Raw genomic sequence first — 25,497 nt, forward strand, 5'->3', positions numbered from 1 at the left:
ATAAATAAATAAATAAATAAATAAATAAATAAATGTAACAAATCAAAAAAGTAAAAACACACTGAATGCTAGTCTTTGTGAATTTACAATATAATAAAATATAGTCTGTTGACTTTCCTGGGTTTTAAAAATCATTGATTTTTCTTTGGCTTTGCCTTTTCTGATTGCAAGGAGATCACATAGCCACTCAGTGAGGTGGAAATTGAGTACTGTTGCGTATCATGGTTGACCTGAGGAGAAGTACTAGTCACCTGACCTGTCGCTCACGCAGAATTAAGATGCATGCAGGGAACACAAGGTATTCCTAAAAAGGGCCCAGAGCATCTCACTAAGTCATATAGAGCCCTCCAAGACCTATTTTATTCCTACCTGAAAACCGTGACAGCCTCCTTTGACTCATGCTTAGTGTAACTCCTGTAGTTATACTCTCTTTGTTCTTCAAAGTGGAATGACTGCCAAACTTTTCTACACACACACACACACACACACACACACACAGAATATCCTCCGCTATGTGCAGAATTGTGTTTATTCTCTGTTAGCTTTGGAACTGATATAATTGAAGACAAGATATTCTATCCAGAGGAGGCCAATAAATGAACAAAGTAGAAAAAAATATTATACATAGACACAAAGTGACGGATAAATGCTCTGAGTCTGATAAAGCAGGGAAGGAAGTGTTTGAAGAGTGGGTCAGGTCGTCACTGAGAAGTGAAATTGAACTTTAAAGGCGGCAAAGCTGTGTGGTGTGCACAGCTTCGGAGGAGAGGGAGGAGAGGTACCTGAGCACAGAGACAAGCGTGTGGGCCTGGAGCTGAGAGCTGCCTCAGCTAGAGGAGAGCACCCAACCTGGAAGGGAAGGAGGGGGGCTGAGGGAAGGAGCCCTTAACAGGCCACTTTAAACAGTAAATATCATTCTTAAGGAAAAGAAGGTATTTTGCCCCCAAAAGGATGCCTTTCAGAAAAAAATCACATGTGACTCATATTTCCGGTAGACAGTTGGCTGACCTTGCTCTGTGCCTTTCTGTTTTCAACTTCCTGCTCAATGACCCTGTTGGCTCAGTAGTGCCGTCTAGTGGTTAGCATGTACAGGAACATTCATCCCACCTGCCCACTAGTGCCGTCTAGTGGCCAGCATGGACCGGAGCATTCAGCCTCTGGCCCAGTAGTGCCATCTAGTGGTCAGCATGTACAGGCCCATTCAACCCTGTTGGCCGAGTAATGCCTTCTAGTGTTCAGCATGTACAGGCACAGTCATCCTGCTGGCCCAGTAGTGCCATCTAGTGGACATCATGTACAGGAGCATTCACCCTGTTGGCTCAGTAATGACATCTAGTGGTCAGCATATACTAGGAGCAGCTACTTTTACAGCTGTGGGCCTGAGCTGGGAACAGGGAAGGGACCCAGCAAAACAGTTCTCAAGGTGAAGAGCTGTTGGCCCACCCCAACAGGAAAATGAAGATACTCACTGTTCAACATATATTTTTCTTGGTTTCTATAGAGACTGAGTCAGGGGAGAGTAGAAGCTACCACAACAAGTTCTGGGGGCTGCAGCTCAAGTTTTACCAATAGAACTGAGGAGAATGGGAGTCTAAAAAACAATGAAAATGCGGGGCTGGGGAGATATCTCAGTGGAATAAGTGTTTCCCTGGCAAGCACAAGGGCCTGAGTTCAATCCCCGGTTCCAGTTCCGCCGGGAAAAAAAAAAAGAAAAGAAAAGAAAAGAAAACAATGAAAATGGAGGTCAGTTCAGGCAAGTGACTTGAAAGTACATGAAAAGATCACGAGAGGTAGTGACAGCCACTGGGGTACGAAGATGGGACAGAACGAAGAGCAAGCAAATGTCATAGTGTTATAAGCTCCTGCTATATTGTTATTAAGAACTTAGTCCTTTTGTGTAGAATTCAGTGATGTGGTAAACTGTTCATAGTGTATTTTGTAAATTTTAGCACCCATTCTAATTTTTATTTTTAAAATATTCTATGATAGTTTTTGGCTCAGTATATAGAAGCAGAATTATCTAGACCATAGAAGTAGAGATTTTTTTTTCCTTCATTGTAAGCACATTATCAGACAGTGGAGGTCTGTTATGTTGTTGGCTCAGTAAAAGTGATTTATTTTGAAACCACGTTGGGAACACTTACTAAATACTAGAAACCAGGGGAGTTCATTGCATTACAGCAGACTAAAAGTAAGTAAAGTAAAACATGCTTAGTCTCTTAGCAACATTTGGGTCTTGTTGAAGTTTATACATATAACCAAGTATTTTTTAATGGAAAAAAGTTTATTCATTTTTAATTTTTTTTCAAATCTCATTCTAATTTTTTTTACTTATGTACTTAAGAAAGTACATGAAAAAACTAAAGGGAGGGAAATTAACAATATTGCATTAGAATAAAAGGTTAAAATCCCTCTTATTTCTCTTGACTTCCAGTTTGATCCTGTCCAGAAAAACAGAGATAGTAGTTACTGTGCTTTCAAAACGTCTGCTTGCGTATAATTCTTAGTAAGTGACATGGTACTACTGCTGCCCTTAAGACCTCTAGCAGGAGCTGTAGGCTCCAGTCTGGCACTTCAGGTAATGATAAGTGACCAAAAAATACTTGAAGATAAAAGTGAAAATGTAACATATCTTCTCAGATTTTTTTCAAGCTGATTTTCATCAAATATTTTAGCTTAAGAAAATCTGGAAAAAAACTCCATCTTACTATTTTAAAAATTTTATCCAAATAAATCATAAAATGGACTTGATAACCAAGTATTTTTGATCCATTTTAAGGTCTGTATTTTGGTATATTCAGTGACTGGGCATTAGGAAGGGCTTCTGAGAGGGTACATTACTTAACCTTTATTCCAGGATAAGTAGGAATTTTGCTTTCAAAGTGAGAGAAGCGAGATTTTTAAGTAGGAGCACGGCCTTTGGAAAGGAAGTATTAATGTGGATTCTTAGTGTGGAGTACTTGGGAATGAGCTTGGAGCACTGGTTGTCACATAGTGAGTGTGCACAAGCCGAGGACAGAGTCCACGAGAAAGCCCTTTTCATCTGCTGAGTTTTCTTTGTCTTGCCCAGGATGGGCAACCGTGGGAGGGTTTTAAACAGCGAGTGATGAGATTAAACTTCATTTTAGAGCTTACTCTGTTTCCAAGCATGCAAATAGGTTTAGGGAGAAAAACACATCACTGTATACCCAGTTTTTCAGCTCAGAGAGCAGATGTCAGCCTTGGCTCCTTTGTCTCCTTCATTCCTCACATCACGTAGAAGACCTCCTCAGTTACCAGGTACCCACCTCTCTCCCTCAGCCTAACCCAACACTGCTTCTGAACACCACATGTGTTAGCGTCCTTAGTGGGCTTACCCATCTGTTCTTTCTATAAAATGCCAAATGATCTTAAAATTAGAGCTCAAATTAGATCAGCCCTTCTATTAAATACCTGTGGTGGCTGCCTGTGCTGGAGGGAGCTGCCATTTTTGGTTATTAGGACCTGGTTGGGACATCATTGGCAGAGATAAGGAATCCACAGTCAACAGTCGTGTGGGAGAGAATGGTGAGGATAGAGGTGTGGGCAGTGTTATTGTGAATATTCCAGTCAAAAATGCCACTGAGCAGCTGGCTGTGCCAGGCCAAAACCCAAGAAAATACCTACATGTTTCTAATTTATAGGTGGAAGCAGAGGGTCTAGGTCCAGTGTCACTTCAGTTAAACAAGCAAGTTCAAGTTAGACGTCACCTCATTACTTTCTTCTTGTAGCTCTAATATTTTTAACCTTTGCTCATATCTGCTGCGACCACTTCCTTGGCATTTATGAGAACGGTGCCTCAGACGTACTAGGAAAACACTCCATAATTGTGTGACATCCCAGCCCAACTTGCTAGTTTTAGGTCCTCGTTTATCAAAGTATTCATATAATCATATATTTATTCCTTTAGTTTTGAGCGGGTTTTATGTGGCAGGTAACTGTTTAGTCTAGATGTACTACAGAAGATTCAGACAATGAGTGACGGTGCAGCCACCTAACGCAAGCTACGGGGAAAGCACAACAGCTGGCCTGTCCAGAGAGGACACTGACTTTCTTCATTTGGGAGCAGAAACACGGTTCAACACAGTCTGGACATGAGTCTCACTGTTTCACAGTTCTTGGGCTTGTCACAACAAGACTCTTGTTATATGTCTATAGCTCTTAAAACTCCTTTTTAACTTAAATTGATGCTTGAAAACAGACAGATCAAGACCATCAATTTTAATATATTATTGCTTTTGGTTGAAAAAAATTTTGGTCTTTATTCTTATTATAATTCAGTAATAGTTTTAAATATGATAGTTGCATTTTTGGAAATCACTTCATTGTGTATCAATCTAAAATAATAAGAATATTGGAAAGATTTTTATTTATATTATGTCTTTTATGAGTCTGAACTGTGTTACAAGACCCTATACCAAATAAATATTTTTAAAAATTTTTTTAAAAAAGATATTTTGTCTTTGTAAAAATGGCTTTATTTTTAAAATTAATTTTGTTGGTACATTTTAGATATTTATTGCAATCACATTCATTATAAGGAATTTGTATCTGCACATAATATATCTTGATTCTTCTTTCCCCAATCCTCTCCCTTCAGCACCTCCTCCCCTCCTTTTTTTCTTTTTGGTGGAACCAGGGATTGAACTCAGGCCCTTGCACTTGCCAGAGAAGCGCTTATTCTACTGAGCCATCTCCCTGGCCCCTCCCCTCCTTATTTACAAAAGCTTTGACTTCAATTTTTCTTCTTTCTTTTTTTTTCTGTTCCCTTTGTTCCACGTTCTCTCCTCTCCCTTATTCCCCTTCCCATTTTAATTTTTCCCACTTCCCAATATTTGTTATTATTTTAAATCCTTATTTACCCTTTCAGTTTCTTACACAAGAGGATGCTGTATTTAAAAGTGTATCCCATGTATTTCCACAGTGCCTGCATCAGTCTCCACTCCCACCAGCAGGGGAGAAGGGTTCCTTTCTTCCCACGGCATTTGTTCTTGCTTGAGTTCTTGATGATGGTCATTTTTTCTGGAGTGAGATGCAATCTCACTGTTACTTTTATTTACATCTCTCAAATGACCAGCTACATGAACATGTTTCCATATATCTATTTGTTCGTCATACATTTTCATCTGAGAAGTGTCCATCCACTTCAGATGCCCAGTTTTGGACTCAGTCTTTGACTGTGGGGGGTCTGATTTTCTTCAGTTCTTTATTCTATATATTAATCCTTTATCTGAGGATCAGCTGGCAATTCTTTCCCTCTCTGTGTATTGTCTCTTAACTCTGCTAGTGGTTTGTGTGTGCAAAAGCATTTCATTTAACTATTTTTGCAAAAGCTTATTAATATGATAAGGTCCTACTTGTTGATTATTGTATTTCCTGTATAACCAGGATTTTGTTCATAAAAGTTTTTGCTTCCACCTATGTCTTCCAGAATTCTAACTGTTCTACCTTCTACCAGATTGTTTCTGCTTTAATATATAGATCTTCATTCCATTCTGATTTTACTTTAGCATGTGGTGAAAGATACGGTCCTAGGTTTAATCTTCCACATGTGGAAAGCCAGTTTTCTGAGCACCATGTATTAAAGAGGTTATCCTTCTTCCAGTGAAGGAATTGGGCCCCTTTGTCAAAGAAAAGGTGGCTGAGCATGTTTGCAGTTATTTCTGTATCTTCTGATCTCTGGTTGTTTGGTGGTTCATTTGTTTTTGTCAGTACCATGCTGTTTTTATCACAGTAGCTTTGTAGTAAATATCAAGCTGGGGATTATGTTGCCTCTGCCTTGACTTTGTTGTTCATAATTGCCTTTGCTGTTCTATGTCTCTTCTGCTTCCAAATGAATTTTAAGATTGCTTTTTCCATTTGAGGAGTATTGATGTTATAAATTTCCTAAACTTTATGGAGAATTCAGCAGTGAATTCATCAGATCTTGAGCTTTTTTTAGTTGGTAGGGGTTTTTTTGTTTGTTTGTTTTGTTGCTTTTTTTAAATTTAAAGAAAAAAATTATTGAAGGTTTGAAAAACAATTCCTAAAAGATTTACTTTTCCAGAAAGCTATAGCTACACAATGCATTGCATTATCATGCTAAATGTACATTAGACACCAATACAAATACCATGAAACAATTCACCATCCTTCAACAACTTGAGCGAAAGTAAATGCCTAAGGAACAACATGGATGGCTTGCAAAGGAAGGGCTCTTTAAGCACCATTAGAGAGAGAGAGAGAGAGAGAGAGAGAGAGAGAGAGAGAGAGAGAGAGAGAGAACAAATGGATGTGTGTGTTCAGTTATATACTCAGAATTGGACCTTTGGCACTAGGAGCCAGAGCATTTTGTCATATAGCATTAACATGTATTATAAAAGTGCCTCGTGTCAAAGGAATAGAACCATCAGCATTTAAAAGCAGCTTTGTCAACTAGGCAATAAAACACTCCACCATGTCTCTCGTCCATCACTGGATACACTGCTAGCGACTTTGAAATGAAAAAAGAGAAGAAGAAAAGGAAGAAGGATCTGTAACCCCTTTTATTTTCCATTTAAAATCAACAAAACAAACATCAACTCTATTATATACTAATATCTTCAAAGTACATCATTTGTACAAGGGAAAGACTAGGAACAAAAACATGTCAACAGAGATCTAAACACCACTGAGCACGCCTCACGCTGTGCTCCCGTGGTACTCAGGAGGGACCGCTTCATAATCACTGGCACTAAATAAAGTTGCTGAATTCCTCACCAGATACTTGAGGAAATCATGAGGATAGTTCAGTAATAAAGCAAGGTTCTTCTTATCCATAGTTCAGTAATAAAGCAAGGTTCTTCTTAGCCACAAGTGTATAGGCCAACATGGCTCCCATTCATACAAGTAATTGCAGTAGATGTGGTGCTCCACACACCTGGGACATGGGTGTGTCAGGGTGATCGGCAAGGGGCTCAGCGGACTGTGGTCTCTCAGAGTTGTAGAGGAGCTGAGTGCCCAGCATCACGCTGAAGTATTCTTTCATCCCTGCTACAGCCTCATGAACAGCGTACTCCTTATCTGTTTTTCCTCAAGATTTCTTATGATTTGCATAGTACTCTAGAATGGCGTCCACATTCTTCTTGGCAGGAAGATAAAAGAGCTGTTTCTGTCTGGTAATTGGGTCACAGTCACCAACAAGCCATGGCTTTAGCTCTTCAGGGATCTACTTTAGCTTCAACTCTGTTCATAAATGTTACTTCACTTTCAACAGCGGGCTCAACCCAGGCCCTTGTCTTCTGAGGAGGCTGAGCTATCTCCTGGTACTGCCACCATCTCCACTACCAGGGCTTTTTTGTTTGTGCTTTTTAGTTTTCACGTCAACATTTTTCTGTTGCAGACCAGGCAGCTTCTTTCCTGCAGCGGCCCCTCTCACCCTCCCTCTGCATATGGCTCCTGACTGGCCTTCTGAAGTTCCCCCTGTGTCTGCAGATTGCTGCCCACATACCTGAGCACTCTGCTTTCTGGAGCCCACTCATCCCAATTTTATTCCAACCACTGTAGTGTATAAAGAATTTTACTTGTTTGTCCTTTGTGGCAAGCTTTACACACTTTGCTTCGTTAAGAAGAGGGCCATGGAAGCACAGCACTCGTCCACCCTCCTGGAACCTGGGCTTCGGGTCCTGCTTGGGCACCGTGTATAAGTGATCTGCCACCTCCTTCTCCCACTGCCCCTGACTGCCGCCCTGTGCCTACCACCCCACCGAGCTCCTGTCAGACACGTCAGGCACAGCCACTCTACATCCTGGGCCCGATTTGCCAGCACCTGCAGGCTTCGCTGGTTTTTGATTTTTTTTCTTTTAATTACCTCAATTTCGTTACTTTTTGCTAATTTGTTCAGAAGTTTTATGTTTTCTTGGTTCAGTTTGTGTAATTTTCATGTGCCTATGAATCTTTCCATTTCTTATAAGATTTCCCAATTTTTTGGAGTACAGTTTTACATAGTAGTTACTGTTTTCTAGATTCTAGCAGTGTTCATTAGGATTTGGTATCTTTATTTGTACTTATGTACTTATGTTGCTGTGAATCTTTTCCCTCTTTCTTTAGTATTTATCTGTTTTTAGTCTTTCAAAAGAAATCAGCTCTTTGGTTCATTGATTCTTTGCATTACTTTGTTTAGCCTTTTATTAATCCCCACCCTGATCTGGATGACTTTGCCCCTTCTACTAATTTTCAGTTTAGATTTAGCATTTTTTAGTATTTTGAGCTCTATCATTAAGTTCTTTGAGCTCACTCTGTTTTTCTAATGTATCATTGACTGCAGTAAGCCTTCTATCCCTGACACCACATGTGGCCTCCGCCCCGCCCCGCCCCCAGAGACCCAGTGTGGTGGCCCACACCTGTAATCCCAGCACTGGGGAGGCTGAGACAGGAAGATCAGGATGAGTCCAAGCTGGGTAGTGACACCTTGTACAAACACATTAAAAAGAAAAAAAAAAAAAAAAAAAGCCTACACAGTTAAAAAAAACTGATGATTTTACAGAAAGAGAAATGAAACTTTGTGGGCTTTTATCTCACATTTCAGTGAACTCTAGACTTTGAGGAGAATGAAAGCGCTCTGTAGTTAGAGAGATGCATCTAAGGATTATGATCACAGTACTTTATTTATTTTTTTGTTTTGTTTTTAACTTTAGTTTTCCCCATAATTTTATTGATAAACAAATATCAATGAGACAGTTTCAAATCAAATTGGTAGGACAGTTTCAATAATTAACGCATTGTATACATTCTTCCTAGTGGTTAATTGCTGTACAAGATGCGGACATGAATGATCACAGTACTTTAAAAAAATAAAATAATCTCTGCTGACGTTCAGCTCTCTCTGTTTTAAATTACAGCACCGTATGAAATATGCCCGGAGGATTATCTGATGTCTATGGTGTGGAAAAGGACTCCAGCAGGCGACTTGGCGTTTAATCAGTGCCCACTGAATGCCACAGGTACGGTGAAATGCCAGCCCCAGCTCACGCGGCAGTCCCTGCCCAGGAAGAGCAGCCTGCATTTGCTTATGAAATCATGCTCTCCCTGTATCCATAAATATCTCTGTCCAGTAAGCAATCACTTAAATAATTTTAATCAAGCACTTCAGAAATGGAACCGGTGAAAAGACCAGAAAATAAAGTTGATAGCAGAGCTTTCTCTGGGTGATTCATCCGCATTATAAAAATAGTCGAAACAACAACTTCATGTGCATATAGTTTTCAAAGAAAAACAAATGGATGAGCCCAGGTTTTAGCCTGCTCTCCACTACGTGGCTCCACCAGGATCTTGCTACAGTCTCTGTCCTTTGTGGCCCGCAGGCACCACCAGCCGACGCTGTTCTCTCGGTCTCCACGGCGTGGCCTTCTGGGAGCAGCCGAGCTTCGCAAGATGCACATCCAACGAGTACAGACACTTGCAGCATTCAGTAGGTGCAAAGCCAGCTTTAGTACTTGCTCTGTCTATTTTCTGCTAATGATTGCCGTGTGCGAATTTACCTTTCTGCAGTACTATCAATTCAGTAAATTCACTGAAAAGAAAGACGCCTAGGGAAAAAGAAGTGGGAGAGAAAGCTAATTTCTGTAAGTCAGAGCTGCATTGCTTTGTTCCTTCTTTAGTTTTTTATGGATCTTGCTATTTACATGAAAGAATTTCTTGTCCAGTGGAGGAAAAGCCTGAGTAAAATCTGTTTTATCTGTAAGAGGGATACTGCATATCGTAATTGTTCTGGTCAATTGTTATGTATTACAAAATACCGTATATCTAAAAATTCAATTCTTTAGCGATTCACCAGTTGGGAAAGGATAATGCTGTGTGACTTGGTTATCAAACTTCATGGTGTAGCTGGAGATGAAGATATGGAAAAAAGATAATTATTGTGCCAGACAAACTTCATCACAAAAGAGTACTTGGCTGTACGTTCCAAAAGTTGCCACTTTTTGCCTTACGCATAATTGAATTATTCATAGAGCACAATGTATGAATATTCTGAGCAAAATTTCATTTTCTGTGCTAGTTTACAAGTCATTGTCATTATCAGAAAAGGTTGGCGTGTCGGATTGGCAGTCAACAGGGCCTCAGCTGGAATGAGTATAAACAATGTGAGGCATAAAACAAATATAGCATGAGCCCCCAAAATGCTGAGCGCTACATGAATGAAATTATATGCTTTCTTCTAATATTCCTTTCTGTCAAAATATATATACATTTTTAAAACCCTGAAATATATTCTCAGTTGTGGATGAAAAGTAGTAGTACCAGTTCTTATCAGTTAAGGAAATTAGTAATTCTTTTACAGAAAAACAAAGATCCATGTTATAAAATTGAACACCACTCTTATATATTTCACGCCAAATCAGTAGCTGATTGATGATTAAATATACAGTCTAATTTCTGTCATAGTGTTCTCATACAAACACATATGCAGTATCAGTAATTGAACATACACAGCTTCAGTTACATAAAATATTTGCATGTGAGTTATTTATATATGGAATTTATATTTATGTAAGTGTATATATTTTATTTAAGTATGGAAATATATATATATATATATATCATGGCCAAATACTTATAAGAACATTTACTAATTTGATATATAAAGATGTTAGATAGCATTCCATGTGCAGATATTTTAAAGACAGTAATTTTACTATAAAATATAAGCACATATATAATCTACACATCCATGTGTGTAGACGTGAATATGCATATACATAATGAAAAGATACATGATGGAGGAGTTTTTTATATTAAAGTGTATCAGAAATCCACTTTATTTAATAGAATGACCCAGTAACATATTACAATGAAAAGTAGGAGTTTAAAATGTACTTGCCAAACAAATTGCCTATGAGTTAAAATGTCTACATTGAATTAAGATATTTTAGGCAGCATACTAACAATTGTAGGCCATTCAGTACCTGCTGATACGTTGGAGCCATAGCTGAATAAATTATCTCCCCAAGTGTACTGATCTACCTACCACTCAAAATTTAGTTTTATAATATACAACATAAGAATATGAAATGTAAAACTGTGTCCATATCTATCAATAACTCAGAACAATTTCAAAATTGTTTATAAGCAAAAGTTTCTTGTGAATCTGATTTTAATGGATTTTATTTTCCCTAATTTTAGACCTTATACTTTTTTAACCTAATTATATTGCATTCAATTCTTATTTAGCCCTGGAGGTAAAGTAAGTGAACAACAAATCAATCTTTATGGATTTGTTAAGAATGAACATGGTCAGATCCTGCAGACGCACATACTTACTGTCCACGTACAGGTTGTGCACAGCACTATTCGGTCAGCGCAGGCCATCTGCCAGTGGAGACAGCCGTACTCCGTGAAGTAAAGGCTGAAATATCAGAATGTGAATGCTATAGAAAATAACTCAGTCAACTAACAGCCAATGTGCATTTGCCTTTGTTGACTTGGTTCCAAAACTCGTTTGTCATCTTATAAACTACAAAGCATACAAAAACAGTGATTGAACGATAAAGGTGGATGCTCACGTGTATAAGGAGCAGTACAGGAAAAGATGTGGAGCCAAGAAAGACAGGGTGGTAGTATTTACAGCAAGGGGGAGTATTTTAAAGGGGCTGGTGGCAGTGTGGCTTTTGGCGTGCTGATTTTTAAATCGGACATTCGCTGTCTGCCTCACTTGCCCCTCCTGCATGAAACACTTGTAGCACTTTCTGTTGAATAAAAACATTATGTTTGTCCTCATCCACTGAATTCACTGGATCTGGAGTCTTGTAACGTCTGCTCTTCCTTCCGTGAGCCCGGAAGGCAGTGTTTTAAACTTAGTGTGGCACATGGGTGTTCACAGCAGCGCAGATAAAGACACTAAGGAGCCCGTCCAGAGCTGGTGTGAAAGTGACAGGGAGGACAAGACAAGTTTGCGCCAAGTGAGGGGACGATTTTGAGGGGATCATAGCAGTGTCCTTTACTGTAGTAAGTTTTATTACATGAAACCATCGCCATATTTCTGTTCATATATTGAACCCCATTATTGCACCAAGTACCAGGCACTTGTGGGCACATGCATAATCTAGCTCCAACAACTTCCAAGGAGGGCATTTTTGTCTCACAAGGAAACTGAGGTCTGGGGGGAGATCCGGGCAAGTGAAGCGCAGAGGGACAGCGACACCGCGGGCAGCACTGTACCAAAGTCTTTCTGGAGCCCACGCAGCTTCCTGAGCTCTGGATTTGAAATCCTCAGCCCTGGACCCTGGGTTGGGCGCAGGGTTCTCTCACTCATAGGTGGGTAAATCTGTTACAGAATCAGAGCGGTGTCTTCACTCACTGTTTCCTGAAGGGAAAGGCCTGTATGTAATGGGGGACGATTAATGTCTTTGTGGACCAAAGACCCGAACTGAAAAAAGTCATCTCCCTAAAAATAAAATTTTAGAACTTCACATATTGCATCCTGACCATGCATTTGGAGAAATATAGGTAAATGAGGCCCTTAGAAAGGGAAGGGATGGGCTGGTGAGATGGCTCAGTGGTCTAAAGCACCTACTTAGAACAAGCTAGCACAGGGACCACGGTTCAATCCCCCAGCACCAGCCCCGCCCCCTGGTGGGCTGAGCTGGCCACACACACACACACACACACACACACATAAATAAATAAATAAATTAATTAAGAAGGGAAAAGGAAGAGGATACGGCTGCTGTCAGCACAGGGCACAGGAAGTGTGTTCATGCACACATGCAAAAATACGCACCTACTTGTGCGTGCTCACACCCCCAAAATGAATTGTGATCTTGCCTCTCGCTCCGTGTATGTACATAGACACATAGATGCAAAATATGATGCGTGCATGTTGCGATATATGTTGGCAAGAGAGAAAGTTTGAGATGAGATTCCTTCCACAGTCGTTGACTGTGTTCTACAAACTGTTACAAACCAGCTGAGTTAGACAGAAATGGAGTCATTAGTCAACTTAAATTAAAATAAAATCAATAGTCTGGCATACTGGATATGCAGGTTGCATTACTTGAAGACAAGAACTGTATATCATAAATACTTGTACACTAATGACTGCTACTTTGTCTTAAATCAAAAGTAGGGTACTGGCAGCTACAAAGTCCACGATGTGGATATGACAAACTTATTATTCATGACTTTTAACCATATGAAAGTAATAAGGAATATTCACTCTGCACAATTTTCCCAGCCCTAAAAGAGCTAGACATGCATGGTGTTTAATGATTCCACATTACAAAATTTTTTGGTCATTGTAGAACAATTTGAATAGAATAATACCTCTGAAGTTTGTGTGCAAACCTTGCAAGAACAAAGTTGAGGCGAGGGAGATAGCTCAGTGGTCTAAGCGCCTGCCTGGCAAGCACAAGGACCCAAGTTCGATTCCTGGTACCCACATGCTGTGCTGGCCCCAGAACCCTGGGCGTGCTGTACCAGCCATCTACACTGGGCATGGTCGTGCACACCTGCAATCCCGGCTCTGGAGAGGCTGAAACAGGAGGAGCACTATGAGTCCGAGCTGCAGAGCAAGACCCTATATCAAAACAGTATCAACAGGGGCCGGGGAGATGGCTCAGTGGAATAAGCGCTTCCCTGGCAAGCGCAAGGGCCTGAGTTCAATCCCTGGTTCCGAAAAAAAAAAAAAAAAAAAAACAGTATCAACAAAAAAAGAATGAGGTTAAACATTATGATCCAAATATTTTTTAAAACGTGATAAAAGAGGCAACAAAATAGCTCAGAGGACAAGTGCCTGCCCCTGGGCACCCGGAGCAGGCCACTGAGACTAGGCATGGTAACGCATGCCTGTAATCCCAGAGCTGGGGAGGCTGAAAGCAGGAGGATCTGTCTGACCTGCTTAGTGAGACCTTGTACAAAATACATAAAAAAGTGACAAAGACATGCATATAGTTAAATATCATTGAGAATATAGGAACAAAGTGTAAATGTATACAATTTTCTATATGTTAATGTTTCAACTGATGCTTTGAGGCAGTTTTTTCAATTGTACACCAAATAAAGTAAAAATGATTTCAGGCCCTACTGTGAAAAAGGCACAGAATCAGACAAACAAACAATTGAGTTTCTTATTGCTTCTAAAGTTACTTCGAGAAAGTGATGGAGTATTGTGGCTAAGTGGGCCAAGCTCTTCTCAAGAAAACTGAGCCATTTTATCACTGGTTGTTCAGACAAGAACAGTCCTCCTGGGCCGGCCAAATAGCTCAGTGGATTAAAGTGCCTGCAAGAAGGCACAGGGGCCGGGATTCGATCCCCAGGCCTGCCATGCCAGCCCCACCCCCAGGGTGCGATGAGACAGCAATTGAGACTGGGCGTGATGGCGCATGCCTGTAATCCCAGCTCTTGGGAGGCTGCAAACAGGAGAATCACTATGAGTCTGATCTAGTAGTAGGGCCCTGAATACCCTGTAGCCCCTTCCCTAAAATTAAAAAAAAAGAGCCCTCCTCACACACACACACACACACACACACACACACACACACACACACACCCCTCTGAGAAATAGGCTGCTTAGAGCTGGCAGAAAGTTTTCCCATGCACCGAAACAGGTCTTAAGGCACAGAGAACAGATCCAAGAACACCAGTGGCTTCCCTCAAGCTCATGGGTAGATAGTAGATAGTGTCACTAAGGAGGTGAGCGAGTGATGAGGGGCTGGAGAGGGTAGAAGTCCTGTGGCTTGGAGACCCCTCCCTACAGAGCTGAGGAGAGAGTTGGGTGCGCGTGCTCTCTGTTAAGAGCTTGCTCCCTGCAAACTCTATTTTCATTTTGCAAGTCTTCATTCAACAAACAGACGCAGTGCTGAGGTGATAATTTATCTTGGCATTGATAGACTTCAATAAGCAATGTGAGACAATTTAATCTTCGCTTATGAGACAGAGTTAGAGACTGGAGACAGACGAAGAGAAAGGAACACAGGACAGCACGGCTGTAGTTTTCTTCCTACTCCGTCTGTCATGTCACACAGCTCCTCACATGTCACATGTTTTCTGTCCACTACCACACTGCACCAATGTTCAGACCATTGCCTGAAAAGGATAATGTGCTTTCATGATCCAAAGAAAGAAAAGCATAACTATGATAGTTTTTCTTTACAGTAAATATTTATAAACATGCAAGTTCCTGTTTCTTTGATGAACAAAAAAACTAGTGCTAAAGTCCCAGCTGGAGAATGAACACACAGTTTAAATTTTCAAATACCCACCAGTTAAATGGAGTGAATGAGCCTGAAAGACAGAAGATGCCTCTTAGGCAGATGCAGTGACTGGGGTCCGCGGGGTGCACTGAGATGGCAATTGAGACTAGGTATAGTAGCACGTGCCTGTAATCCCAGCCCTTGGGAGGCTGTAAGGAAGCGGATCACTACGAGTCTGATCTAGTAGTGAGACCCTGAACACCCTGTAGACTCTTCCCTAAAATACCTAAATAAATAAATAAAAAAGAAGAATGTGACAGAGATTAAAACAGAGGCAAGTTCCAGAGAGGTTTCTGTCTTGCTTTGCTTTGCTTCAAGTGGGAAATATTATGGAAAGAAATGCTGCGATAGAATGCTAGGGCCCAGTGATCCACATCCTCCATGTTCTCTGGCCCTGAGTGCAGGACCGTGCTGGACTCATTCTGCCTACTCATGTTGCCTGTGGTGAACAACAGCGCCGCCCTGGTGGTGGTTCCATATGTAATGTGAGGAATAGGTGCTTCTTGCTCCAGACGCTGAAAGTCTTGGGGCTGTTTGTTATAGAGAGCCTTTCCTGGTCCTTGTCTTGGTCTGAGAAGTTTATATCTGTAATCCCATGGAAAGTCACTGGAATTCTATAGGCTTAATTCCAATCTACCACTTCTAGTACAAGCCACAGTGAGAATAAAGACACTGAGGTGTATTTTTAGTTATGGGGAGCCAGGGGCTCCTAAGTCCAGCCATGGTGACAGCTATGTGGAACAAAGGCCTCCACCCAGGGACCAACCAGGTTTTATTCATTCGTGAAGAAAGGAGTGGCTTGAGGATGAGTGACTGTGAGAGTGGCAGGAAGCCGGTGAGCACCGGGGGCTGGGCTGGGTAGGAGGCCTGCAGTCAGCTCTGCAGTATGCAGAGAAGGACATGCAGACAGAGTAATCTGCGTGACACAAGTAGGTAGTATCTAGGGTTTTTGGGTTGGTGCTCCAGTGCTGATGTGTGATCCTTCCAGCCCTGGGAAGTCATAGCCTCTACCTCGAGGCTCGATCCCAGCAATAGCACGGAGCACTGGCTTTTAGTTCCGCCTTTTCCTGACTCACACAAGGGAACCCCGGGATTCAGAGAAACACTGCCTGTCATCTTCAAAGACTGCCACTGCCACGGACACCTCAGCTGGACCAATATGCATTGCTTAGAGCCAGTTGAAGGGAAAAGGGAAACTCCTAGCCAGCTCTGGACATCCCAACACATGGAAATAGGGTCAGGCTCAGCTGAAATGGAGACAGTTACTCCTCCCACAAGGAGAGATTACCAGTTTGTTACCACAGCTAGCCTATCCTGTTCTGAGTGGTGCACTGCCATTACCGCTGGAACCAGGGAACTCAAGTGAAGAAAAAAGAATTAAGAAAGACTGGAAAAACACTCAATACTTATGCTCTATTTCTCATTGAGAAAGTTTGGTCTCCACTCAACGGGAAGTGACTGTTATGATTCCTTTAGGCCATGAGACCCTTAGTTTCTCACCCCTGTTTCAAAATATTTGATAGAACAGCTAGGTTTGCTTAGTGTTCAGGAAAACAACTTCCTTATCGATATCTTTTGGTCTAGAACTGTACATTGGCCAAATTCTAGCCAAAAGTTACTACATTAAAGCTATTCCAAGTTTCTACTATGTACGTAAATATACTCTCGTTCTTATTTTGGAAGTGTCCAGGTTGTGCATGGATATAGGTACAGTGATTTTTACTCAGGTTTTTTTAATGTCAGTTTATTCTCATAGCAATAATTTGCAGTCAAATTCAGGACATGATTCTTTGCTCACTTCAGTAGTTTCTGGAAGACAGTAGGATGTCCAAGTGGCTAGATGCTCTTCACACTGGGAGCGCAGGTTGTGCCTGACACACGGATGAGTTATACCAGATGAGTCTGGACCAGATCTACTCAATACTGTGCCCACAGACAGGCATTGCCTTGTACAATTTAACTCCCAGCACTAGGAAAGCTCTAAAATGAATTCAAGCTCTCTAGGACATGTAAGGAAAACTAAGAAATGCTTGCATGCTAGAACTAGGACTATGTTGTATTTCTATACAGGATAATCTCTGTCTAGCCTCGTTATCCCATGCCAATATAAGTAATGTAATACAATCACCAGGTGAATGACTTTGGTCTTAAATGACAGAATTATGAACTGAATTAAAAATATGCATGTAGATCATTGCTTTAGGAAAAGAAGTTTAAGGGATAATTATCTGTTAATTGAAGCTGCTCAGAACTGTGAGAACCTTGACTATACCTTACAGATGGACTGGAGGAGTTGCTGCTAAAAATGATATATAAATATATGATGTTTAAAGTGTGTCGAGCAGCTATGAGAAACCTGTTTTCAGTATTCACACAAAAGGCACAGCTGTGGCTGGTAGTGGGAGGCATAAGATAAAAAGAATAGGGTTATTTCAGAAACACACCTACTCTTTCAACCATGACCCTTACCACTTCTTTCTATAAAAAGAGCAAGGAAGCTTCATCCAGAGCTATAAAAAAAACAACTATTTTTAGACTTCCTTTTTCTCCCTCTGCACTGTTGATCTTGTCAACAGTATTCAATGCGAGTGACAAGGAAACTTTTAAGACTTGACTTTTGCAGTGGAAGACCTTCAGTATTACAGAGTGTAAAAATAATCACTAATATTGTAATTCTTAAAAGAAATGTTAAAACAATAAAAATCTATCCACTATGATTCAGTGAGTAAGTGAAAAAAAAAAAATTTTAAATTCCACCCAAGGAAATTCAAATTCTTGATGCAACGGTAGGGATGTTTCCTCTGCATAAATAAATCTGCATCAGTTCTGTTATAGATACTGATAAAAGGTTTTTGGTGTCTTTACACGTCATGTTCTAAAGCAGCAATTGTGTGTCAGCCATCTGATAAGTTGCTTTGAGTCTTTTGTTTTTTAAATTCTTTCTTCGTGTGAAAAGCCGTATGTCTCCTTAAAAAAATGTGATTGAGAACAACTTCAAATGTTTAAGTATGTTGATGATTTCTAGCAGAAGAATTCTATAAAAACTGAATGAAGCATGTAGTAATTAAGCACATGGAAGCTTCTGGAATCACTCTGTCTTGGCTCAAACCTTGGTTCAACCACTGCTGCAAAGCTCTCCACTTTGGGGGCATGCACTTAACCTCACTCTCTGTCCCTTCATCTAGAAATACAGAGCATTTTGACACCTATCAGGATCATTTAAAACTCTAGTCAGATACTTCGTGAGAAATATGTTCTCTTCTGCTTTAAATAGTAGGTACTGAGTAAATGATGTAATATTTTGTTATGATTTTCTAGAGATAGGAATTATATATAACTTTAATTGTAGATGTTTACAATTTTCAAAATCATTAGCCTATTCATATTAATTATATGTCCTCTAAGAGCCAATTTTTGCCATGGAAAAATTCTCTAATTGCACATTTCTTTGTTTTGAATGGTCACGGATTGCTTTCATCTAGTCCATAGTTGAGTATGATAGTTGCAGAAAGGAAAAGGAAAACTTTCTTTAGTTTCAGTTCAACTTATCAAGCACTTTGAGCACGAGTCTTTGGTGGAAGATAGTGTGTTAGAGATTATTGGAAAATCCAAGACAAATACATAACTATAAACCCTTTAGGAGTTTATGGTCCTGGTAGCATGGGTGAGATAAGAATGCAAGTACTGTGCTGAAGTCATGCACGACACAGCAAGATTATTTCTATGAGGTTTGGAAATGGAGATCGTATCATGATTGCAGTTATCTGAGCATAATTCACGAAGGAGAAGAGAAAGATAACAATTGAATAAGGGGATTTGTGCACAGTGTTTAAAATTATAGGAGAGAATGAGACAGGGAGCAGAACCAAGGCCCCTGGGATTCCTCTGGGCTGTGGTGCATAGGTTGGACCAGCTGTCATTAGGATATCTGTAGCAGTAGTGGATCCGTGAGGTAGACCAAGCTGACCTTCATAGATCAGATGGATTGCGTTGGGTATGACTACACCAAGTGTGTTTGCAAATACTCCGTCGTAGCTGAGCTCACAGGAAAAAGATTCCTTAGATACCACTCATAAAGGGATTGAGGAACAAAGCCAGAGCTCTGAGGAAAAACTGGGAGAGTTTCAGATCACTGCTTATCTCTAGGTACTTGAGGGTGAAGTTCAAAGCCCCCGGGGGGTTTGGGCAGGTCCCCTCCCATGCATGGAGAGTCACTGACAAGCCCTCTACAGTGACCCTGCTCTGTCTTGCTCCTGGCTTCGGAGATCAGAGAACTACCATGTGCTTTCAGGCCCAGAATATGTATGAGCAAGTTGTGATTTGTGGATGTATTTCACTGAGAAAGAGGAAGGAAATCATCTTCAGAAGTTAGATGCTCTCCTTACAAACATGCAGTGGTGGAATCAACATGGACATCGGCATGATTTGAAACAGGACCATTGAGCTGCCCAGGGCTCTACCACCAGAGTTTTGCACCTCAGGCTCCTCTCGCAGCTGTCTTACCACCCAAGGGTTCAGGGCTCCCCAGGGACAAGCACATTATGCCGCATGTGTTATGACAAATTTCACTAGACAAAATACCATGCAGGAGAAGCAGCAAATGGAAGGATTTGAGGAGCTAGCAATGCAAAAGAAAATAAAAATAGAAAATGTGAAAAATGTATTTGCCAAGACTAATCAAGAAATAAAAGGAAGAACAGAAAGTACAGTTAAGCAATGGAAGAATATGAAAAAGCTGAACTAGAACTTCTATCAATGAAAAATACCACTGCTGAAATTAATACCACAATTTAAATTGAGGTTTTATAACTCTAGCTGCTCCTTGAACTTAACATAGAGGAAGATTTCTAAAAGAAATGCTTAAATAGCTAATTGGAAAGTTTGATTTGTAATTTATAAAGGTATATGTTTCAAGTAGATTTAATAATTGCAATTTTGATTTCAAAGAGAGCTGGTAAGAGTACAGAATAGGAAAGGAAGTAGCAATAAGAATGTGGTGTTTAAATAGTGTATATTTACTGAGAAATAACTAGAAAAAGTATTAAGTGGAATTAAAAATAGTCACATGGATAACCGCAGAGTGAAAATACAGAGACAATGACAAAGAGAGGTAAGAACGCAAGTAATGCACAGGTTAAAATGGAAAGACAGAAACGTGAGCAAACACATTGGCACTCAATTCTGCATAATCCAGAAAAGAAATGGAATAATCTAGCAAATAGACCTGAACTTACCATTTTAGGAAGAGGTAGCAGAAGAGTAGGAAAGAGCTAAGGACACTATTCTTGTACACTAGATGGAAGATCTAGACACTGGAAACCAAATGTCATTCTAGACAAATTAATCTTATGGAGACATTCTTCGTGCCCAGAGTAAATTTCACGCATAGTCTGTACTGGTGCATGAAGTGTCGCGAGGTACTTTTCCTGGGTGCCTTGTGCTAGCTGTGCCAGCTAGGATGCTAATTAGCGTCAGTGGTGGGAGCTGGGGCTGTGACCGGCACACCTTTTTGCCGAGAGCGTACTGAGAGCAGCTCACTCCACAGAAGTCTGCTAAGCAGCTGTCAGATGGCAGGGACTGACTCGGGCCAGACTGGATGATGCCCCGATGAGGAAGCCTGATGATTCCGTCTCTCTGCTGAGTGGAGCTACCCAGTGCCTTCTGTAACTGTTTTTATTGCAAACAGAAAACATGTCCCCATATTTGTTTCCTCAGAATCCAAGTCAGTGTTGTGATGCTCTTGTTTGAGGAGAAGGATACAGAGGATCTGCACAGGTTAGGAATCTGTTTCCAGAATAATAGACACCAGCTGATTTATGCAGTCAGACTTTATTTGCCTCAGCAGCTGTCTGCATTCTCTTCCTGATGGGGCACTGTGAAGTGTTCTGCTACTTTGGGACTCGCAGCGACCAACACAAACCCGAGGGCTGGGTTTGTGACACCACTGAGGCTCAGCCCTACAGACTTCAATTCTGTCTTAGTTACTTTTCTGTTGTTGCTAAGACAAAATACCCCACCCTGAGAATTAAGGAAGGAAAGGGTTTTTTCGTTCACAGTTTGTGGCAGTTTCATTCCAGACTTGCTCGGCTCCAAGGCAGGGTGGCTCATGGCAGAGGACAGGTTCACTGTGACAAAAGACAGCTAAAGCAGCAAGATCAAAAATGGAGGAGCAGAAAGAGCCAACCTCTCTCCCTTTCTTATCCTGCATCCAGACTCTCTGGCCCAGGTCAGGTGTAGCACTCACACCCATAATCCCAACGTTGGATCATGAATTAATCACCAACCCTAAAGGCCACCCCATCATGATTGCATGAGGTTTTGGGGGGACAACTAGACACAAGCCATAACTTTTCCTTCCGAACTTGCTCCTCCCCCTCCACCCTCTGAGACATGCACATTTCAGCCAGAAGCTGTCTGGTCTCTTTAAACCATGTGGCTTGTGACTGCATGGTGGCGACACCAGTGTTTGTTGTAGACCGTCCAGGAGGAAGGGAGGACAGTTTTCTTTTCTTTCTTTCTTTCTTTTCTTTTCTTTTCTTTTTTTTTTTTATTTTTTATTTTTATTTTTTTTTATTTTAAGGAAGGGTCTACAGGGTGTTCAGGGTCTTACTACTAGATCGGACTCGTACTGAGCCGCCTGCTTACAGCCTCCTGAGAGCTGGGATTACAGGTGTGTGCCACCACACCCAGTCTCAATTGCCATCTCAGTGCACCCTGGGGGCAGGGCCGGCACAGCAGGACCAGGGATCGAACCTCAGCCCCTGTGCCTGCTTGCAGGTGCTTTAATTTGCTGAGCTATTTGACCGGCCCTTGAGGGAGTACAGTTTTCAAGTGCGTCTGACCTCATGCTATGGCCCCATAATGTGAGCAGAGCAGACTCTTGCATTTGTTTACTTGTCCAGTTCATTGCTGAAGTCCTCCCTGTGCTGGGAAGAAGCAGGGAAATGAATAGGCACAGTGTGTCAGTTTGGTGAGCATAGATTGGGATGAATCGTCAGGCTTCTCAAAAACAGCACACTGGGTGAGGAGTGAGATAAAGTACGAAGAGCAGAGGGCGCTACAGGAATCGTCCTCCAGGCAAAACGAAAAGCAAATGCAAAGGGCCTGGGACAGGCATGTATTTTTATCATTGAAGAAAAGCAGAAGGACCAGAGTGACCAGAGTGCACTGGATAAGGGGAAGGTGTTGGATACCATCAGGAATGGAGTTGTGTAATACACATGTCCAAGGTGCTGCCAAAAGTGTTCCGGTATGTCATCTTTTAATTATTTCAAGTGGGTTCATGTGAATTAAGGACATAATTTTCTAAATGTTTTACCCCATGGATGTGTTTTCAAGTCTTAGAGGAGACAGTGTTAACTGAGTCTACCTTGCATCAATTATGTAAGTCATAGGCGGTGAAACTAAAATACTGACATCGACCCCCGAGCTCTAAAGCTCATTCCCTTGTGTTACATCATAATGGCATAGTTCAGAGTGACAACTGAGGTCCCTGACAGCGTTTTACTGTGCTGCATTATAAGGCTATGAATAGACAGGGAGTCTCTCCTCAGGTACAGAGAGATTGCTGGGGAGGCGAGATCCATAATCTAATCATTATTCACTGTGGTGACAGTCAGGAAGCTATGAGCTAAGACACAACCAAGAAGGTATCTGCTAACTTTTTAGACAATTAGAAGGACAAGGACTAAATCTGAACAGAAGGGTATCATAACCAGTGCCAGAACATGAGGGCATGGAACAAGGGACCTGAACAACATGTTGCTCATATTCATCACTTTAGAAGCAGAGCCAGTGACCCAGCTGGTCATACATGTCACTGTGTCATTGCTTGTAGCACGGTAGGTGTCCGGCCACCTGCCTTCTGCTTCAGGGCCCGTATCTGTCTCCTGGGTGGGTATGGTGCCTCTAGGAGACTGTGAAAGTTAATGTCACTTCAAGGCAGTTGACACTGAGACCAACGAGACAGGTATGGGGCATGGGCTTTACCTGGGGTTGATCCCCACAGCTGAGGGAGACAGAGAGAAAAATGAACCATCTACTTTTATTACGCTTTTTAGCATAACAAAATGGAAGTAAAGTATTTTTCTAAAATGTTCATTTTACTGAAGTGGAGCTAACAAACTTTCTGATATGAACAAGAAAAGTAAATAGTGCCCAGGTAACACTTTTGAAAATGCAAGTTTTAGAAAGTTCCTATCTTATTAGTACAGATTGATTGCTATACTTTAAAGGACTTTTTAACTTTTCTGAGTGAGCAGTTAATAATCACAGCTATTGTGCTTTAGCCTTTGTATTTCAGTATTTTTCTGAATTTTCATGTAGTTATTCATTATAAATCTCCATTCTCTGGCTTCACTTTTTCAAAGAGTCTCCTCTATTGACCGCATGCAAAAATATCTTTTTAATTTTTAATGTAATTAAAAATCTAAATCTAGATACACTTTTCCTCAAAGGCAGTGGATTGTGTGTTCCAACTAGAAATGGCAAGTCCTGTGGTCTGAAAAAAGTTATGCATTTATCTGCCTTAGCGTGTTAGGTGTTTACCCATTGGAATTTAGGGTGCATTTATTCTTGGTTTTAGAATCCTTGTGGTTATTGCATGCTATTGTAAAGCTGACTGAGAAATGTGAAATACAGTTGCTTGGTGAAGATACTTGAAGAAGCAGTAATGAAGATTCTGATGTTTGTGCTGCTCTTTTGACCATTACAGATCAAAGAGCACCTTGCTAAGGGGCAGCGCACGCTGGCAGGCGATGGGATGTCCCAGGTGACCAAGACGCTGCTGGACTTGACTCAGAGGAAGAATTTCTACGCGGGTGATCTTCTGATGTCTGTGGAAATCCTCCGAAATGTGACCGACACGTTTAAAAGGGCGAGTTACATCCCTGCATCCGATGGCGTCCAGGTGAGGGAGACCGTCCCACCAGGGAAAGGAATGGGGGGTGCAGCGAAGTTTTGCTCCCCGAATCAGTCATCTTGGAGGCAGGTGGAGGAGGAAACACCCAGCGCTGGCAGGGAGCCTGGCGGCTGCAGTGTGACCTATGAAAGTGACCTGATTCCCTCTGTCCTTGTTGCTATCAACCCTAGAGTGCACACACTGCACCTGCAAGAGCGTGTGTGTGTGTGTGTGTGTGTGTACGCACGCGCCTCGTGCCTGCAGATGAAAGGCACCGTAGAAATTCGAGGTGGAGATGGGTATGTCATTTCCACATTTAATGTCACCATCTTACCAGAGAGACCATTAACGCTGCATTAAGTATAATGAAAGTACATTAAGAATTACATGCAAAGCAGACGTCCTGTAAGGTTGGTTTAGAGGTTTGCTATTAGGAGGGAGAAAACTGTATTTAATTTTGTGGAACCAGTGCCTGGAAACCAAAGAAAAATTATTTGTTTCCTTTTCATGGAAGACCTTCACAGTGCCTTCACTTACTGCCATTAACACAGTCTAAGTGACCATCCAGTCTTGGTGCTGCCTTATCATTAAAGCAGGCCTTTAGGAACAGCAAGCAAAGAACATTGCATGCACCCAGCAGTTTTCCTTTTCGGATTAGCTCTCTTTGTGCTTTAGTCTAAAATATATCCCTACCATGGGTGCTACATTGATTTCTCCACTTCCAGTATATTTCTTTTTCTGTATCCCTTTGTGAGATTCATTAGAATACAGTTGTTTTTTTTTTTTTTTCAAAACTCCTAATTCAGGTGCTGTTCTCTTTTGGTTTACTCTTTTTTTTTTTTTTTTTTTAACTTTGTTTCCTTTTCACTTGGAAAATGCAGAGGCATATTAGTTTGATTTGATTTTGGCTTAGATTTTTTTTTCTTTTGCTTGGTTTTGATTTCAGTTAATTAGAGAGAAAAAGAAGGCCTTGGGAATCATGCATTTATTCATAAATAATAAAGATGCCCCAATTTGCAAAGAGGTACACATATTACTAAATTAATGTGTGTATGGCAGACAGGTCCTGTGAGGACAGTTATTGGTGCTGCAGTCTGTGCTGTATCACCCTGTCCACTTTTTAAATTGTAATTATAAGACTGTATTGGAAAGAAAGGTGATTGAAAAAAAATAATTTGTAGTATTGTACATGTACTAGTTCCTTTCGAGGAATGTAAACATTATGTACTATAAGCACTATAAATAGTTTATTAAAAATGGTTTAAAATACATTGGAGAGGTTCTGGGTGAAAGATTTATATTATATGATCATGTTAAAGATGTGTGTTTCTTATAAAAATGAAACATTCGTAATTTTAAAAAGTAGATAAAATG

At 40.9% G+C, this 25,497-nt stretch overlaps 1 protein-coding gene and 1 pseudogene across 1 annotated transcript in view; one reads left to right on the forward strand and one right to left on the reverse strand.

Annotated features, from left to right (window-relative positions):
- Positions 1–25,497, forward strand: part of LOC101590894 (adhesion G protein-coupled receptor B3) — a 157,224-nt gene that overhangs the window by 59,703 nt on the left and 72,024 nt on the right. Inside the window, 3 exon segments of the mRNA XM_023702069.1 lie at positions 8,877–8,978; positions 9,339–9,445; positions 23,938–24,132. Of these exon segments, the coding sequence (XP_023557837.1) occupies positions 8,877–8,978; positions 9,339–9,445; positions 23,938–24,132 (404 nt within the window).
- LOC105741645 lies at positions 6,679–8,254 on the reverse strand (annotated as a pseudogene).

This window comes from Octodon degus, unplaced genomic scaffold, assembly GCF_000260255.1.
Source record: "Octodon degus isolate 3935 unplaced genomic scaffold, OctDeg1.0 scaffold00001, whole genome shotgun sequence".
In the NCBI taxonomy this organism is placed as follows: Eukaryota; Metazoa; Chordata; class Mammalia; order Rodentia; family Octodontidae; genus Octodon; species Octodon degus.